Raw genomic sequence first — 18224 nt, 5'->3', positions numbered from 1 at the left:
TTCAAAGGTTGAGGCAGAGTGCTTAAAACAGGGAATCCTGCATAACATTTCATATTAAGTCAGTATGTCAAGGAAATTTCTAGAACCAAGACGTGAGAAAATTCTCTCAGACTACTGCATGTTTTCCATGTTCTTAGAAAGAGAAACAAAGAATTACTGATGCAGTGGTAACACTGGAGGGCATTTTCTAGCCAAAGTTCACACTGAACCAAAGCAGAGTAAGCCTGAGTTCTTTCTTACTCACACTCCTATTCGTTGAACACTGATGTTCTGCTGCATAACAGGGTTTTGATGTTTTGTAGCATAATGGCAAAATCAAAAATCTGCAGCCTATGTTCCCCTCCCAGGCACATGAATGCTTTGTAGATGGAATTCTGCAAGCTTGTTCTAAGCTAGGCAACAGGCAGATAACCTGCATACTGACAAGGGGTTGTTGTTTTCTGCTGTCAGACATGCAAAAGCACTGTTTGAAACAAGTTAATCAGCAAACAGGGAAACAGAAGTTAAAACGACTCTTGGCAGTCTACAAACATTCATCATTCTCCCTAGTTCTGAAGCTCACACAACAAAACTTAAACACCTCTCTGGGGTGTGCCAAAGAGGTGGTGGATGCCCCCTCCCCGGATGTGATTCAAGGCCAGGCTGGATGGGGCTTTGAGCAACTTGGTCTAGCAGGAGATGTCCCTGCCTAAAGCAGGAGGCTGGAACTAGATGATCTTAAAGGTCTTTTCCAAACCACCTATGATTCTGTGATAGTATTCTATCTATATTATATCTATGATTATGTGATAGTATTGTATATAATTCTATGATTCTGTGATAGTAAAGTGTCCTGCCCAAGCTGTCTTGGCAGGTCAGCTGCTAAATGAAGACCACAGTCACAGAACCACAGAATCATAGAACCATCAAGGCTGGAAAAGACCTCCAAGATTATCTAGTTCACCTACTACCAATATTTCTCCACTAAAGTGTGTCCCTCAGCACAACAGCTAAACGTTTCTTGAACACTTGCAGGGACGATGACTCCACCACCTTCTGAAGGATTCTGAAGTGTTTCACGTTAAGTTAGCTGCAGGTTTAAATGGGAAAATATTTTACCACTTGAGGGAGCTGTAGTATAGCAAACCCATGCAGACTTGTGAGTGTGTCACATAAGTGCATAATGAGAAAATCCAGCCCAGGGAGAAAACAATTTCTCTATGGCCTTTAGGAAATTTTACGTTTTTAGTGTACTTACTTGCATAAAATTTGGCAAAATAAACTCCCCAACAACAAACAAACAAAAAAAAACAAACATCCTGTGTCCCCAAAGGTGCCTGGTCATAGGCTGGAGGGAAGGCTTTAATCCCTCATCCAGTCTTTGTGCCACACACAGTTTTTTTCATCTGACATTTAAAAAATTCAGGATTTTACTGCTTTCCTACTTGAATTAATCTATTTGGCAAATTGTTGCTGAACAAACATTGGTAAAATTAACTGAATATGTACTCAGTCAGCAGAGTTCTGTGGTCTTCCTTGTTCTGAGAAGAAATTCAAGAAAAAGGTGCATATGCAATAACATTCTTTTTCTGAATTTATGAAATGCATAATAATTGTTCTTGTAGAGCTGCAAGAACAAAAGGATGAATGATATCATAATTCAGTGCAGTACAAAATAAGCATCCCCATCTCTCCTACAACTACACAAGGCATTTCCATTCTACTTAACTTCAGCAAAGTATGAGAACATCCATCTGAATTCCAAGTGAAGGTAGAAACGGGCTTGCATTTTTAATTACGCTCTGTAATACTGAACTGCTGAGGTCCTTTCTTACCAAATCATTACCAGCTCTCACACTTGAATGCATGATGTAATGAGTCACTGTGTGTACAAGAATTAGCAATGGTGATCAATAGAGATCTAACAAGTCAGTTTGCTCTTAAAGGGAAAACAAACAAAAAAAGTAGGCTACTTCAAGTTTGAAATACAGTCATCCTAAAACATCGTGCAGAATCAGAAGTTTTTAAAAATGAAAATCACTGCATGGGGAAAAACAAACCAGTCTGAGAGGTTTTCTCCTAACTAATCATAGAATCATCATAGAATCACAGAATAGCCTGGGTTGAAAAGGACCACAATGATCACCTAGTTTCAACCCCCCTGCTATGTGCAGGGTCACCAACCACCAGACCAGGCTGCTCAGGGCCACATCCAGCCTGGCCTTGAATGCCTCAGGGATGGGGCATCCACAACCTCTCTGGGCAGCCTGTTCCAGTGCATCACCACCCTCTGAGTAAAAGACTTCCTCCTAATATCTAACCTAAACCTCCCCTGTCTCAGTTTAAAAACTAAGGAGTTAACCCTTGAGAAAAAAACCCACCCTCTCCATTACCCATTTGGGGTAAGTGCCCTGCTTCAGCTATACATCTCCACAGATTCAAAACCATAGATTACCTTTTCTTAGTGCAGCCAACTTCTACTGATAAACCAAGACAAAATAAAAATGCACCCAAGAAAGTATAGAGAATGTCTTGGAAAGGTAGAGCAGACACAGCATCAATCTTCTCCTTTATCCCTACCTGAGATGCAGATGATTTTTCCACAAAGAATTCTATGCAGTTGGAAGAAAACCCAGATTATAGCCAAGGCAAAGATCAGAAACAATCGAGTGTTCCTAACAGTGTAACAAATGTTCTCAAAAAATATGGTCGGTGTTACAGCTGAGATGGTGCAGAGCACAGTCCTGAAAAAACAACCACATTTCTTGCCTTGGGCACCTAAATTCCTTATACATACACACACACACACAAAAAGAAAAAGATCAAATGCCATTTTAAACTCAAAGCCTAAGAGGAAATCGGGGAATTTCCATAGCTGGCCTTGAAACCCAAAAACATTTCTGCATCCCTTCTTGTGTGGGAGAACAGATTTCAAAGATTTTTGCAATAAATCATATTCCAGGGCTTTGAAATGAAAGCAGAAATCAGAGCTCTTCCTGCCCCTCAGCAGAACTTCTACCCAACCACAAAGACTGACGAATTTTATAGGAATCCACCTTCAGTGCACAGCCACATGAATACAGCAGAGTTAATACAATGAACCCCCCGTTCTCACCCCCCTCCCCCCCCGCCCCGGGCCCCACCGCCTCCTTCAGCCTCACCCCGGGGCAACACCGGCAAGCAGAGTGCCGTGCCGCTGGGGAATACGCAGCACTACGGGCCCCACACCCCGTTACCTCCGCGCTGGGCCTCAACGCGCCGCAGCCCTCCCCGCCTCCCGGGCAGCGCTGCGTTCCGCCGCGTCTGCGAGCGGCGCTCGGCTGTGGGCAGCGCGGCCTGCTGCCGGCGGGATCCGGGGCTGGCTAGGCCGCGAGCTTTCCTCTTTCCTATGCGTTGTACACAGAGAATTCGCAGCGGTTCTGGGAAAGATGCGTCTTTCCGGCACGCTTACAGATGTATGATGGGCTTCATTCTCGATGACAGCGAAAACTCGTACGATTTTTCCGTAAATGCGCTCGGTTCTATTCGCTGACGTGGCCCGTGCTGCCCTCTGCTGACAAGAAAGGATCCTGCCTCGTACCAAGGGCGCTTCCAGGCGCACTCTCGCTAAGTGCTTAAGGGGCGCCACGCTGTTGCTGTGGTCACTCCATTCCGAGTATTACACACAGCTGGTTACGGAGTTGAGGTCGGACTTCCTTTCTTGCATTGTTTTTGTGGCTCCTGCAGCAACAAAGTGTGGGACAAAGCCTATCCCAACGAGTCCAAAGCTTTACAGAGGAGGAGACAGGCAGCATGGCTTTTCAGAACTGGCCCAGACTCACTTCAGCAGGGAAGACACAAGGAGCATGACTTGCCCCTCGTGATAAGTCTTCCCAGGATGGAGATCAGAACAAAGGAGGCCATTATTTGAGGCAGGTTTCTCACTCACAGCCTTCTCCATTAAACCATCTTTGCTCTAATGAATTGTTGTTCCGGAGACAAAAGGGCCTGGAGCACCTCTCTTAGAAGGAAAGGCTGAGCGACCTGGGTCAGTTCAGCTTTGAGAAAAGAAGAGAGAGAGGGGATCTGATCAGTGTCTATGAATACCGAAAGTGCAGGAGGCAAAGGGATGAGGCCAGGCTCTTTTCAGCAAGGTGTGGTGATAGGACAAGGGGAAACGGCCACAAACTGCAGCATAGGAAGTTCCATTCAAATGTGCACAAGAACTTCTTCGCAGTGAGGGTGACGGAGCACTGGACCATGTTGCCGAGACAAGTTGTGGATTCTCCTGCCCTGGAGATGTTCAAGAGCCACCTGGATGCCTACCTGTGCAACCAGTCTAGGGAGACTGCTTTGGCAGGGAGGTTGGACTAAATGATCTCTAGAGGTCCACTGTAGCCCCTACAATTCTGTGATTCTGTGGTTCTGTCATAAAGCTTTCTCAGTTACTCCTGAAGTAAACCAAAAGATGAACATGATATACTTGTTATATTCCTGAATTGCCACAATGATTACTTTGTTTATTAACTTATATGTACATTTAGGAGTTTGCAGTTCCTTTACTCAGAAAACAGAGCAATAATAGAATCATAGAACAACGCAGTTCCTTTTGATGAAATGAAAATTTGAACTTTCTGAAATCTTGCGTACAGGTGATGGGAGCAGCAGTTTCCCATGAAGTGGAACTGGGGAGATTATATCCTTCCTGAAGACCTAAAAGAGAACTGGCAAGTGGTCACTCGCTAGAAGTGCTTCTAGTGGGGAAGGCAAACTCAAGTTCTGCTTTTGGTAACGATAGTGTAGATCAAAGTGTTCGTAGTGAAATCAGAAGAGTACAAAATATGATTGAGAACAGCTATACAAGCTGTTTGTGGCTGAGAACAGAATCTGTCTTCATATTTTCAGCAGAAAGCTGAAGCACCAAAGTTGTGATAAATGGTGAAAAATGTGACCTTGCTTCCTGACTGAAAATCAAGAAATGGCAGAATTACAAATATTGATACAAGAGATACCATTAATCACATAGAGAATTGTAATCTTCACTATTATTATTAATACCTCTTACAGCATGTTCTGTAGGTTTGCAAAGCGTTGAATTGGCTGTAGTGTACTTTTGTATTAAATCTCTCTGATATTAGGACTGTAAAAGCCAAATGGGAGGTGGCAAAAGTTCAGACACTCTTCCTTATCATAGCTGAATCAATTGGTTTGTTCAGAATTATGGAACAGACTCTAACATCTTATTCGAGCATTTCCTGCCCAAGAAGAATTAGATCACATTATTCTTGGAAATCTAGAAAGCAAAGGATGATTAGTTATGGCTCTGACCGGTTAAGGACTTCCTCCCCAAGATGGGCTGCTGTGATGGAAATGATGTTCCTTGAGTAACAGACCAACAGCAAAAAGCACAGAGACCAGCACTGCAAACTGGTGAAGCTGGTTGCGTGGAGGGCTTCTATCAGAATATTCTGCAGTGGTTTTAACGGTTTGTTTCCGACTGCTTGAGTTTCCATGTGCATCCTGAATGGCCAATATGTTCATCCGTCCGTCTGTCACTGGCAGGAGATGTTATGTGACGAGAAACTGGATATGAGCAAGCAGGGTGCGCTTGCAGCCTGCTGCAGCCTGCAGGTCCCACCATGTCTCATGTGTGATTGCCATGACATCACCCCCCTGTAAGCACGCACAGAGCTCTCGTTCTGCCTGTTTATTCCCCACGCAGCGTGCATTGCTATACAGGCACCGTAGGGAAGCAGAGGGTGCAGGAATCTCTAGAGGGATGCAGGAAGGTTTCAGCCAGGCTCTTGGCAATGTTGTCTTCCCTGAGGAGTCCTCACAAGATCCTACTGCACAACTGGAGGTTTCTCTCCACAGTTTACTTAGAAGACATCATTCCCAGGCCCTTCTCTGTTGCAAGTGACATGCGGAATCAAAGTCTGTCACCACAGAGCAGCCATAAAGCAGGCATGTTCTCTCAGAGCTGCGCACCTATGCTGGATGCAGGGGGGTATTGCCTCCTAGCCTGCGTACGGGAGGTCAAGAAAGGCACGTGCTTAAAGAGCAAGCTGCTCACATATGCATTGGATGTCCAAGAAAAGGTTGTTTTATTGCCGTGAGTCCCCAGAATGATTGACATTTTCCCCCGCCCTGAGTCTCAGTTCCTTCATGCATGTGAGGCATTTCTCCCTGGTCATCTGGTGGTCTTTCTGATGAAGGCCGTTGTCTTCCTGGCTGTGTACTCTTTGACCTGGGTGGAGTTGGAGGATGCTTGCCTGGCTCTGAACGGTCCTCTTATCAGCATCAACTGCATCCACCAATCCGCTGCTTCTTTGTTAATTTGAGGTTTACTGCCCAGCCTGCTGCCTTGCATTCCAGAGATGGGATAGCTAACAGTGTTATTTGGAGAAACAGGAGACTCGCTGTCCGCACTAACTCTCTAGGTCTGTATAAAAGCATCTGTTGCAGGCAGCGAAAACCTGGCTTAGAAAGGTCAGATCTGTAGCTGCCAATTCAGCACCTCATGAAGGCATACAACTTCTGACCTCATTGACTAACCCCTTGTGAACTTCTTTTCCTCATTTCACAAGGAACTCCATTCCATTCCTCCATCAAATGTGGTTTAATCAATCTAGCCAGCTTGCTTTCCAGAACACTTGGGCCCCAACTGCCCAGTTGTGCTCCATCTCATGCCCACACACCTGTCCAAGATCAAGGTACACAAAACCTTGATCCCAACACCATCCCAGGAATCAGCCAATAATTTACCACCTCTATTCTCCTCCTTCCTTCTGCGACCCAGCCTCCAGTCAGAAGGACACAGGAGAACACTCCTGGTGCTCCCAATCCCTTTAGTGTCTTGCCATGGGATGCAAAGTCTCTTTCTGATATTCTGCCATTTCCTCGTGGCAGCCTCCCATGACCCTACTTGAATGACAATAAGCAGATGGTGGTGTTCTTATTTGATCAGATGTGGTGGAGTCTCCTTAACATCTCTGACACGTGCCCCCAGTAGACAGCAGAGCTCTGTGGAGAGGTTGTCGGGCAGCAGATGGGGGCCTCAGTGCCTCCCGGCATGGAGTCCCCAGTCACTCAGACAACGCCGGGCAACGGTGCCCAGCAGCTGCTCCCTGGCAGGGGCTCTCCATCACCTGCTGAGGTGATTCCCTGCGTCAGCATGGAACCGGAACCCCAGAGCCGATTGCATCACACAAACGTGCTGTGTTTGAGGGCCTGCAGGGTTGCCCTGGGGACCTGCCTGGTGCCCAGCCCGGGGCGTGTCATTCATTCTCTGTGAGGTGACACTGCAGTGTGGTGTCACAGTGGCTGCCTCATCCACCCTTGTGGAGCGGTGGGAGCGGTGGCTCAGTCCGCTTGTGGGACCCGCAGGAAGTGGAACCAGAGAGAGCTTTGCGTCTATCTGGAGGCATCCTGCTATCATGGAGAGGCTGAGAGCCCTTCGAGGTGAGTCCCTCCACCTCTCTGGACACCACAACACTGCCTGAGCACACGTGTGCCTCCAGTGTCTGTTTAGGACGTGCCAGCAGCACTGTCCTTGCTCTGCCCAGTGCAGCTGCTCACCGTGGTTTCCCCAGTACCCCAGCAAGGAGAAAGCTCCCTCCCCTGTCCCCACCAGCCACACGCAGCCTCGCGCTGTGGGGCTGGAGGAGCGTTTTCCCCCCACAGCTGGCCGGGTGCTCGGCCCTGGCTCCAAGCAACACCTGCAGCAGCTGCTCTGCTCTTTCCTTCCAGGTCTCTTTGCTTGTGTGGGCTGCGTGCCCAGGCATACGCGTCGCAGGGAGAGAAGCAGGGTGTCAAGCCCTGTCCCTACCTGCGCCGCGACCTTACAGCTTCAGCGCCTGCAAGATCAGGAGGTGAGTTGGGGACATCCAACCACCAACCCTTGCCCTCCTGGCCCAGGGCCACGGTGCCGTGGCTGCCAGGCCCGGCAGCACATCCACAGAGCGATGGGTGGCAGCGGGCAAAGCGAGCGTGACTGATCCTTGTCCCCAGGGTGACCGAGCGCAGGCGTACTGTGAGCTGGAGAGCGCCCTGTGCCAAGACAGCAGCCGCCCGCCGTGCGGAGTGGTGAACCGGCTGCTGGCAGAGGTGTCCCGGGACCTGACGGCAGCCCAGGTGAGGGCTCACTCCCAAAGGCAAAGGGAACCGCCTGCCCACGCTGGTGTTCTGCTGGCGGATGGTGGGGGCTTAGCTCTTCCAAGGGCCTCAGGCAGTCTCCTGGGCCGCGTGTCACCAGTGACTCTCTTCCAGGGCGTGACCAGCAATGTCAAGACAGCTGCCAGCAATGTCCTGGTGGCTCTGGCTCGGACGCACTTCACCTTGGTGATGGCTGAGCTCCAGAGCCACCTGAAGGCCACGGGGGACGTGTGCAAGGAGTTGGTGTTCATCACCCTGAGCAAACTCTTCAGCACCTATGGTAGAGTACCCTCAACCTCCTGACACCTATGACAACCGGGAAAGGGGTCTCTGCCCTCCGCGTGTGATCTGCATTGAGCTGGGGGATGCAGGGCTGCAGCCCCTCCTCCCTCGCTGCCAGGACTCTGACTGTGGCCCTCTCCTTCCTCTCTGCAGCTCCACAGTGCATCCCCTTTGTGTGGCTGATGCTGGCAGGCCTGCGCAGTGTGGTGGGCCAGGTGAAGAGTGGCCAGATCCTGCGCATCGCTTGTGCTGGTGAGTGCCGGCCCCAGAGCAGGGCGCCTCAGGACAGCCCTTGCACCTCACCCTGCTGCAGACTCTCACAGGCTGCCTTTTCTCTCACTCCCTTTTTCAAAAAAATAGTCTGATTATTGTCTAAGTATTTTGTTATGTTGTTTCAGTTGTGAAACAGTGGCTGGATGGAGTGAAGATTCATTTGTCCGCAGGAATGCAATGCCCCTGGCCTGCCATGGAGAAAGAGCAGATCTATGAGAACCTTCACGAGCTGCTCTTCTCCGTGATGTGGAACTGGCAGGACTGCCAGGAGGAACAGGTGAGCACTGCTGCATCCCCACATTCCCAGCCCAGGAAGGCAGCAGGGGCACCCATGTTGGCAGCTGTGTCTGTGCCCAGTGGGCTGAGAGCTGAGGGGTGATGAGAGGGAGTGGGCTGGCTCTGCAAAGGGCCCTGAAGAGGCTGTGTGCCAGGCAGCAGCTGCATGTCACAGCATTGTGGCAGGAAGAGCTGGGGATGAGGGTATGGGGAAAAGCTGCCTGCCCTCCAGAGCGAGCCCATCTCCTGCTGGGCGTGGGGGTGTGGGGAAGGGGAAGGGGAAGGGAAAGAGAAAGAGAAAGCCCTCTGTGTAGGAAGGGCACACCTTCAGTCTTTGATACCGGACCTCTGCCATCCTCTCCAGGACAAACAGGCCGTCCTTGGGGCTGTGGCTGCCATGTTGGAGGTTCTCCTGCAAGAGGAGCGGCACCAAGAGCACGTCTGGGAGCAGCTCCTCTGGCTCGTTCACCCGTGTCAGGAGATCCAAGACACCTGCAGGGTGGCCAAGGTGAGGCGTTGTGCAGGGCTCAGGGTGGACGTGGGGCCCTTGCAAGTGCCACGAGGGGTCAGGGGCATGCAGGGAGGAGGTGGGGAGCCCTTGGAGAAAGAAGGGATGGGTGTTCAAGGGAGGTCTGAGGCTTCCTGAGCTCTTCAGTCCAAGGAGGAATGGCCTGGACAAGAGCCAAGACTCACAGGGGCTCATCTCCGGGGGATGGGAGACTTTGTCACCACCACCTGGGTGGTGGGGCTCTGAGTGCCTGAGGAGCTGTGTGCTAACAACTGGGGGGACCACAGCCAGTTGCATCTGATGGGGGAGAAGTGGGCTGCTGGGTGGGAAATGCCTGCAAATGATGCCCAAACACGGCTCGATTGAGAGCAGAGAGACTCTCTTGGTGCCGCTGGGAGGTGGGGGATAAACAAGAACGCCTGTGCAGGAGCTGCTCCCTGCAGAGAAACAATTGGGAAACAGTTTCTCCACTCGCAAGTGGCTAGACGTGGCTTCATCCCTTTCTTCCTCTCCTGCTCTCTTGCAGAGCCTCACAGTCTTCCTGGAGGCCTTAGGGGGCACCGAGTCTGTCATTCCAAGGGACAAGTTTCAGGACATCACCAGTGCCGTGTTCTACCAGGTAAGGGGAGCCTATCCTTGCGCCCACAGCAGTTTCCCTTGTGGCTAAGTCTCAGGAGGACTGCAAAGCTCCGAGCCCCTGAATAAGGCGGCTCAGCCTTAGCTCCTGCATGCTCAAGGCTGCTCTAGAGCTGTGCACGTACTCCCGGGGATGCTGTGGGGCGGGCTGGGTTTTGTCTGCCTGTCCTCTTCCCGAGAGTGCCCAGGGAGACGAGAGCGGGCAGCACAGTGTCTTTTCCGTCCTTAGTGCTGATGTGATTTTCTCAAATGGACCTTGTTCCCACAGCTCTATGACGACAGCAAGCAGCACAGCGAGGCTGGTCGTGCACAGCTGACCCACTGCATCATGCTGCAGGGTAAGGAGAGGAGCCTTGGCCATGCTTGGCTGTGCCCTGGCCAAAACCTCTCTCACAAACGTCAGGAATGGGTGTGAGGTTCTTGCTAACACAGCGTGGGATTTCCTCCCTGCAGCCCGGATCTGCCCAGAGGAAATGATCCTGTTTCTGCAGTCGCAGCTGGGCGATGACTGGGAGCCTGGATGCGCGGCAGCCCTGGGTCTGCTGCGTGCTCTGGCTCGCTCTGATGGTCAGTACCACGGGTTGGTCAGTACCACGCCTTGGGACTGCCAGGGCTCCCTTCTGCCATCTGCCTTGTGGCTCCGCTCATGCTTCTGTGCATCTCTTGCAGAGCCCATGATGACAGAGAAGCTGCCCCAGGTCGTCGAGGCTGTGCAGCGTCTGTACAGCGACCCCAGCATCCGGGTGAGCTGGTTTGGGAAAAGAAAGCGCTGTTGGGGTGGTGATGCTGCTGCCAGCACGGGCAGGGCTGGGGTGACTAGAGAGGTGCTGGGGCATTGGCCACACGATGGCTCCTGTGGGGAGAGCAGGCCGAGTGGAGCGGGCAGGTCCTTGTGCTGTGCATGGAGAGCGCACAGCCTGGTGCTAAGGCCTGGCCCTCACGTCACAAGCCAAAGCTTCTCCTCTGCTCTTGATTCTCTGCTCATGCCCAAAGGGCTGCCCTGATGAGCAGCTGGCTTCCCTTTGCCTTCTGACCAGGAAAATCACACCCACAATTGTTCTCTGGCAGGTGAGGACGGCTGTTCTTTATTTCATCAAGGATCTGCTGAGTTCTAACACCTGGAGCTGCTCAGCCTGGGATGTGGTGGGGCACATCTTCAGGGAGTTCAGCCGCGCCGCAGGAAGAAGGGTAAGGGCAGTGGGCAGCATCTTCTTTGGGAAGACCCGTGCTGCTCGGAGGGTGGCACAGAAGCACTGCTGGGGCCACACCTGAGCCTCCCGAGAGGCTCCTGAGAACTGAGCATAACCAGTGTTTCAACACCACTGTCGTGCAGGCAGCCGGAGACCTTTCTGCCCGGGAAGCCCAGGAAGAAGGAGCTCTCCAGGAGCTGTGCATGGACATCCTGGGATCACTGGACGTCTCTGTGAGAGGGATGTCCAAAGTAAGTCACGCTCTGCCCTGCTGCTGCTCCCTGCCCTTGCACCACGTGTTCCTCGTCCCATTCCAAGACCCCAGGTCTCTCCTCCAATGTGCTCTGAAGCACACAGGACTCGGGGAAATTCACAGAGTCCTCTTCATCTCTGAGCAGAGGCAGGAGTGCTGACCTGCTCAACTGCCTCGTTCCCTACAGCTCCTGTGGCCGCGGCTGCTGTTGTTTGTGGTGCCAGCGCAGTACACAGGCATGCTGATCCCAGTGTCCCGCTGTGTCTGTGCCCTGGCTGAGAGAGAGGAGCTGACAGGACGGCCGATAGAACACCTGGATCCCCATTTTGTCAGCTCCATGTTTCAAGGTAGGAGCAAAAACTCCCCCAGGGAGCTCTGCTGACCTGTGGTAGCACCCAGAAGGGACAGCGGAGGTGTGCATGGCTGGGTGGGCACGCAGTGTCTTGGAGTCTTACTCAGCACTTTTTCCTCTTTGCAGGCCCACTGCTGACGCCCCAGATACTGCTGGCACGACTGCTGGTGAGTAGATGCTCCAGAAGCTGGTGCCACGAGCAGCCAGGAGGAAGCAGCATGGCCATGGGCAAAGCTGTTGGCTGCTCCTTGCCTGCCAGAGCACAGCCGAGTTGCTTCCATCCTGGGGGGAAGCCGTTGCTCTTGCTGCAGAAGTGACCCTGCTTTTTCTTGCTTTCGCTCAGGTGGTGGCAGGCAGCCCTGGTGCAGGCAGCAAACTCCAAGCTGCTGCCTTACTGCTGATGAAAAACCTCCACAGCAGGTTCCACAGGGCTGTGGGGGCCATGTGGGCTGCTGAGATCCCCCTGCTGCTGCAGTGTCTTGAAGGTAAAGTACTGGAGGGGAAGAAGAGGCAGAGGCAGGGAAGGGAAGGGGGGGAGTGAAAATGCAGCTCTGCAGAGTGGCAGAGGGGAAGCACTGCCTGCAGCCCAGTTCTTGCTCTGCTGCTGTTCCCATTCCTGGGAGTCAGCACTGAGGCCCAGGGACCTATCCCACCAGAGATCTGCCCATTCCAGGGCAGGGATGGGCCCTTCACGTCCCCTCAGACAGCAGCCTTGGAGCACTTAGTTCCGTGTTGCTGTGGAGGCAGTGTTTGTGGGGAGGGACAGGTCATTGTGGAGGGGGTGCAGGTCCCAGCTTGGCTGTGTCAAGTGCCCAGGCCAAGCCAGGTTTGCAGCAGCTCTTCTTCTGTGCCTTGATCCCAAGTAAGGGTCTTTGTCTTCCTATTGCTGTGCAGGGAAAGATGAGAGCTTCCCGGACACTGCCGAGTTTGAGCGCCGTCTGCTAAAGGTACAGCATTGCCGGGAGGCGCGGTGCAGAGAAGTGCTTGCCTGCCCCAAGTAGCCCCGCTCCCACGGGCACCTCTCCCCCGAGGGCTGCGGCGACTTGGGAGTGAGGGAAGAGGCAAAGGGCAAGGGAACATTGTCTTCTCCTGTTCTCCAACAGTTCCTGAGGGCGTCAGTGGACACGGCAGATGATGAGGCGTGGACCGAGGCCCTGAGCAGTGAGCTGAGCCGGCGGCTGAGCAGCTCTGCCAGCAGCTCTGCAGAAAAGGTGAGTTCCCCCCGGCTCTACCCAGCGGTGCAGCTGCAGGTGTCCGGCTGGGGCTGGGGCTGCGGCTGGTGCTCTGCCCACGCGGGATGCTGATGCTGCTTGCCCAGTCTGTGCCCCCCAGAGGCCTTTCCCTGCAATCTGCCCAGGGATGGCTAAAGCTGGGCCCTGCAGCTGCTCTCAGCGACTCCCAGCGTGGGAGCGTGGGTCCTCCCCACCTGGCCCTCCCCCAGCACGTTAAGCTGCTGCCACATCTCAGCTCCTTCTTTCCCTTCCTTTCCTATGCAGTCATTCCTGTACAAGGCTCTGGGCACAGTGCTGGGATCCTGTCAGGGAGTCCTCCACGTGCAGGAGAAGCTGCTGCAGCACCTGGAGGAGGCAAACGCGGAGGAGCCATGTGAGGCCCAGGTGAGCTCTTCTCTCCTCCAGCTCCTGCGAGCTCCTCCAGGCCCTGCTCTGGCCCTGGGGCAGGGGGCTTTTCCTGGCCCTGCTCCAGGCCTTCCTATCTCCTCACTGCTGCCATTTTGCTCAGGAGAGGACCTGTAGATTCAGGCCTGTGCCAACGGCCCCTTGTTCTTTTGTGCAGGGAATCATCTCTCTTCTCAGCCATGCTGCTGAGAACAACTTCCACACAGTCCTGGCCACGCTCACCATGTTTGCGTCCAGGCTGTGCAAAGGCCGCAATGCCAGGATTTCCAGGCGCAAGAAGGTAAAGCGTTACGGGTTTCCATCTTGGCATTCTTCGGCCTTATTTTCCCTGCAGCTCCTGCCTTGGGAGCCCAGGTGCATCGCGGGGCACTGGGGGCCGTTAGCGAGTGTCTCAAGGCATTTCTTCCCACACAGATGGAGCTGGACAGCACGAGAGCTCATGCCACACGCAGCGCTCTCATGCTCGCCCACGGCAGCGTGGCACTGCGTGCCTCCAAGGAACAGCTGCTCGCCCACCTGGAGGGAGACATCGTGGGCAACGTCCTGATGCTCTACAGCTGCAGCTGCCGGGTGAGAGCTCAAAGAAGCATGCCAGGGTGTCTGAGCGCCCAGCTGCAGCCCCTCCACGTGGGGGGGATGCTGAGATGGGCCTTTCCTTTCCAAAGTCCCTCAGGGAAGGGTTTGTGTCCACATGAAGATCCAAGCCCTTCCCTTAGCGTTGTCTCCCCGTGTCCCCCTTGCAGCCCTTGTCCCTTCCCGCAGTTCAAAGAACGTTCTTGTCCCTTGCTCCTCAGGACTTGCAGAACAACCTCGCGCTGGTGCAGAGCATCACCGACTGCAGCTCTGCCTTCCAAGCTGTGGGTGGTTCTGCAAGCTTTAACCCCTCCTTGAAGAGCAAGCTGCTGGAGATCCTGATGGTGAGTGCCTAGAGACAGGGCTGTGTGCAGAGGAGTTCTGGGCTGCGCCACAAGGCTCGCTTCCCTGGGGGCATGCAGGTGTCCAGCAGCCACACGTCTCCAGCTGGTGGGGACCTTGGGTGCTGGCAGGCAGGGGCCGGGCAGCGGGCTGGGTGCACCAGCTGCTGCATCCTGCAGTGCTTCCATGGGAAAGTGATGGGGCTGGTGTGTGGCAGTTGTGCCTGTCTTGAGGCCGGGTGGAACAGCTCTTGTGTGCCCCTTGCCCACTTTGACACGGTCTCTCTGGGACTTGCAGGACCTGATGAAGAGGTATTACTCGGGCATGCCTGTCTCCCCAGTGCCTCTCAAGGTGGTTCTGGCCCTGGAGCAGTTGAGGTAAGGGCTGAGGTCACAAGGCAGGATGGTGGTCCCCATTTTGGGTAGCTCCTGAGGGCCCGGAGGGGGCAGGGAGGGAGGAGCTGCATCTACAGCAGGAGAGATGGCTGGGCTGTTGTGCCCAGCGAAGTTGAGGTTCTGCGCAGGGAGAAAGGCCCTGGTGCTCCTGTCCCCTGGCAGGGAAGAGAGGGAGAGCTGGGGTCTCCTTCCCTCCAGAGCGGGAGGTGGTTCACTGCTGCTGGGGAGGAGGTGGGCGCTGCTGGAACTGAAGGCAGTGCTCAGCAGCATGAGCTGGGGGTATTGGCTTTGTAGCTGTTGATTGGGAGAAACTCAGATGTTGTCGGAACCAGTCTGGAGAGCACTGGTAAAGGCCCTTTCTGATTTCTCTTCCTTTTTTCCTCCTCTCAGCAAGCTGAAGCCCTCTTTCGAAAGCAAAGACATGCGTGAGATGTTGGTCCTGTGCTGCAAGAACATCGTGACATATCCTTCAGCAGGGATGATGCTGAAGATCAGGAAGTCACAGCACGCAGCACAGTACCTGCAGGTAACCTGCCGTAACTTTCCCGGCCACCTCTCGGTCGGAACCCTACCTCAGCACACACAACCTCTGCTCTGGCAGCAGCCGTGATGCTACACGTCACTCCCCTCTTCTGCTTTCAGCTTCAGCAAACATCACTGAGAGCTCTGGGCCGGCTCATGGTGGTCCTGCTGGAGACAGAGCCCAGCGGCGGCTTCTTCCAGAACATAGTCCATGTGAGTATGTGCTGCGGGAGCAGCAGTGCCGGTGCTCAGTGAGGCGGGAGGCCTTGAGGGAAAGGGCTGGGAAAGGAGGGGCAGGGAGAGGGGTGGCAGGAAGGGAAGGAAATGACGTCCTCAGTGAGACAGATGCTCTACCCCAGGTCCTGCAGAAATCTATGGTATCCACCAAGGTGTGGGAGCGCCAGAGGGCCCTGCAGACCTGCTCCCAGCTGCTGTCTGTTTGTGAAGAGCTTCAAGTGAGTAAAGAGCCCCACCACATGCCCCCTGCTCCCTCCCCGGTGCCCCTGAGCTGGAAGGTGAGCTCCGCCCAGCTGTGCATGCTGTGTCATGGCGTGGGGAAGCCACCGATGGGAGAAGCTGGGGAGAGCTGGGGCCGTCTACAGCTTTGTTCCTGCCTCTCACCCCTGCAGAGAGGAGATGCCTGTGAGCACTTTGGCTCCTTGGTGGGATTGCTGGCGCCTCTGACGTGTGACCCCATGCCCGCATCCCGCCAGCTGGCCGTCACCTGTCTGAGCTCCCTTCTGCGAATCCAAGGTGAGTGGAGCAGGCGTGCTCCAGCCCTCTGCCCTCCTCCGTAGCCCTACCAGAGCCCCACGCGCTGCGCCCTCTTGACAGGAGGGAGAGGCACCGTGCACGGTTCACCTCTTGTCCCCATCCTGTCCTCTGTCTTTCCCCCGTGGAAAGCGGTCCTGTTTCCAGAAGCATGACTCCCCTTTTCTCCCTCTGCTCTTTCCAGCCAAAACAGTCAACACAGTCATTGAGACGGGTGACATCGGGAGCCTGTGCGAGGGGCTGCATGCCTGCAGCATCGCCTCTCAGCTCCAGACCACGTCCAAAATGGCAAGAGTAAGTGGACCCAAGAAGGGGTGGTGGGATCTCTGTCCGTAGAATTCTGCATGGCCCTATGCTGCTCCCAGCCTCTGACACCAGTTCCAAAATGAGCTGTCACCCTGAGACTGCTTTTCCCAGTGCAAGTAGCAGGAGGCTCTGAGCTACGCCTGGCCTTCAGGCACCCAGAGCAAGGAGCTGATGCCACGACATGCGTTTGTGTGTGTGTATGTGACCGTGCGTGTGTGTGCGCATGTGTGACTGTGGCTGCTGGGAGGTAGGCTTTGCTTGTAAGCAAACACCATGGGTGCAGAAGCTGAGAGAAGGCTCAACCGCCTTCCGTAGAAACAGCAGGGTACAGACAGCAGGAGCGCTGTGATTGCCGCCTGAATGAGCGGCAAGCCGCTGAGCTAAGAATGCCCTCAAGACTGCTTGGTGTTTGGAAGAGCTGCAGCAGAGCAGTGATGGGATCTCTCCCGCTTCTCATTTCTCTGCAGATCGTGTGCAGAAACTTCCCCCTAGAACGCACCGTTGACTTCATGGCGGCCATCAAGGAGACGATCCGGAAAGCCAACGGAGTGCGTGTGCGTGCGTGTGGGAAGTGGATGACCACCTTCCTGCAGATGCACGGGAAGGACATCAGTTGGAACGTAAGAGACTTTCTCCCACGTGTCTTGGACTTGTTCTGGCCATTGCACATGGCTAGGCCCTGCAGAGTCCAGGATGCAGCAAGTCATTCTTTCTCCCCTTCTTCCTTCAGGTGCCTCCGATCCTCTACATCCTGCGCAGCATCACATCGTTTGCGCAGCAGAGCACGTTCCTGCCCTTCCTGTGCCAGGCGGTGGTCATCCTCACCCGCTGTCACACTGAGGCCGTCATGAGCAACTTCTCCCGGCCGCTGGGGCCAACAGACAGGTACTGGCACTCCCGCCTTTGCTGTGCCTGAGGTCACACTTGTAGCTGGCCTCTGCCAGAGGAATCCAGGGAGGAGGCAGCTTGGAGTCTGTTTGAGGTCACAAGTCACAACCTGAGACTCTCCTTTTTCTAGTGAGACGTGGAAAAGAATAAGAGAGTTTTGCCTTCAACGCTGGAGGCGGTAGAAGAACAAAGAGAAAGACAAAGAGGAAGAGGAAGGGAGGAGAAGGAGAAGGAGAAGCGAAGCGACGAGAAGCAAAGCGGAGAAGCGAAGAGAGAAGAGAAGCGAAGCAAAAGAGAAGCGAAGCAAAGCAAAGAGATACCATTAATCACATAGAGAATTGTAATTGTATTTGAATTGTAATTCAAATTCAAATTGTAATTCATTGTAACACTATTCTTATTAATATCTTTAATCATAAATAAATAAATAAAACCACTATTTATATTCATATTATTAATATAAAAAATCTCTCTGGTAATAGGCTTGTAAAAGCCAAATGGGAGGTGGCAAAAGTTCAGACACTCTTCCTTATCGTAGCTGAATCAATTGGTTTGTTCAGAATTATGGAACAGACTCTAACATCTTATTCGAGCATTTCCTGCCCAAGAAGAATTAGATCACATTATTCTTGGAAGTCTAGAAAGCAAGGGATGATTAGTTATGGCTCTGACCGGTTAAGGACTTCCTCCCCAAGATGGGCTGCTGTGATGGAAATGATGTTCCTTGAGTAACAGACCAACAGCAAAAAGCACAGAGACCAGCACTGCAAACTGGTGAAGCTGGTTGCGTGGAGGGCTTCTATCAGAATATTCTGCAGTGGTTTTAACGGTTTGTTTCCGACTGCTTGAGTTTCCATGTGCATCCTGAATGGCCAATATGTTCATCCGTCCGTCTGTCACTGGCAGGA

The 18224-nt window shown here is 53.4% G+C and overlaps 1 protein-coding gene across 1 annotated transcript in view; it reads left to right on the top strand.

The window, feature by feature from the left end:
- Nucleotides 1-7394: 7394 nt before the first annotated feature.
- LOC306955706 (maestro heat-like repeat-containing protein family member 1) overlaps nucleotides 7395-18224 on the top strand; it is a gene marked incomplete at both ends in the record, with an annotated part of 32551 nt that continues 21721 nt past the window's right edge. Inside the window, 30 exons of the mRNA XM_079547061.1 lie at nucleotides 7395-7419; nucleotides 7708-7829; nucleotides 7969-8091; nucleotides 8227-8392; nucleotides 8548-8646; nucleotides 8793-8944; nucleotides 9308-9451; nucleotides 9978-10070; nucleotides 10356-10425; nucleotides 10541-10654; nucleotides 10757-10830; nucleotides 11156-11275; nucleotides 11421-11528; nucleotides 11718-11877; nucleotides 12009-12049; nucleotides 12226-12367; nucleotides 12777-12829; nucleotides 12986-13093; nucleotides 13379-13498; nucleotides 13677-13799; nucleotides 13934-14089; nucleotides 14314-14436; nucleotides 14732-14811; nucleotides 15220-15355; nucleotides 15472-15564; nucleotides 15720-15806; nucleotides 15981-16104; nucleotides 16307-16416; nucleotides 16896-17048; nucleotides 17159-17313. Coding sequence (XP_079403187.1) covers nucleotides 7395-7419; nucleotides 7708-7829; nucleotides 7969-8091; nucleotides 8227-8392; nucleotides 8548-8646; nucleotides 8793-8944; nucleotides 9308-9451; nucleotides 9978-10070; nucleotides 10356-10425; nucleotides 10541-10654; nucleotides 10757-10830; nucleotides 11156-11275; nucleotides 11421-11528; nucleotides 11718-11877; nucleotides 12009-12049; nucleotides 12226-12367; nucleotides 12777-12829; nucleotides 12986-13093; nucleotides 13379-13498; nucleotides 13677-13799; nucleotides 13934-14089; nucleotides 14314-14436; nucleotides 14732-14811; nucleotides 15220-15355; nucleotides 15472-15564; nucleotides 15720-15806; nucleotides 15981-16104; nucleotides 16307-16416; nucleotides 16896-17048; nucleotides 17159-17313 — 3374 coding nt within the window. The remainder of the gene's footprint in view (nucleotides 7420-7707; nucleotides 7830-7968; nucleotides 8092-8226; nucleotides 8393-8547; nucleotides 8647-8792; nucleotides 8945-9307; nucleotides 9452-9977; nucleotides 10071-10355; nucleotides 10426-10540; nucleotides 10655-10756; nucleotides 10831-11155; nucleotides 11276-11420; nucleotides 11529-11717; nucleotides 11878-12008; nucleotides 12050-12225; nucleotides 12368-12776; nucleotides 12830-12985; nucleotides 13094-13378; nucleotides 13499-13676; nucleotides 13800-13933; nucleotides 14090-14313; nucleotides 14437-14731; nucleotides 14812-15219; nucleotides 15356-15471; nucleotides 15565-15719; nucleotides 15807-15980; nucleotides 16105-16306; nucleotides 16417-16895; nucleotides 17049-17158; nucleotides 17314-18224) is intronic.

The sequence above is a fragment of the Tetrao urogallus genome (genome assembly GCF_951394365.1).
Source record: "Tetrao urogallus genome assembly, chromosome: 1".
NCBI lineage: Eukaryota > Metazoa > Chordata > Aves > Galliformes > Phasianidae > Tetrao > Tetrao urogallus.
This window is presented reverse-complemented; position numbering and strand designations above follow the sequence as displayed.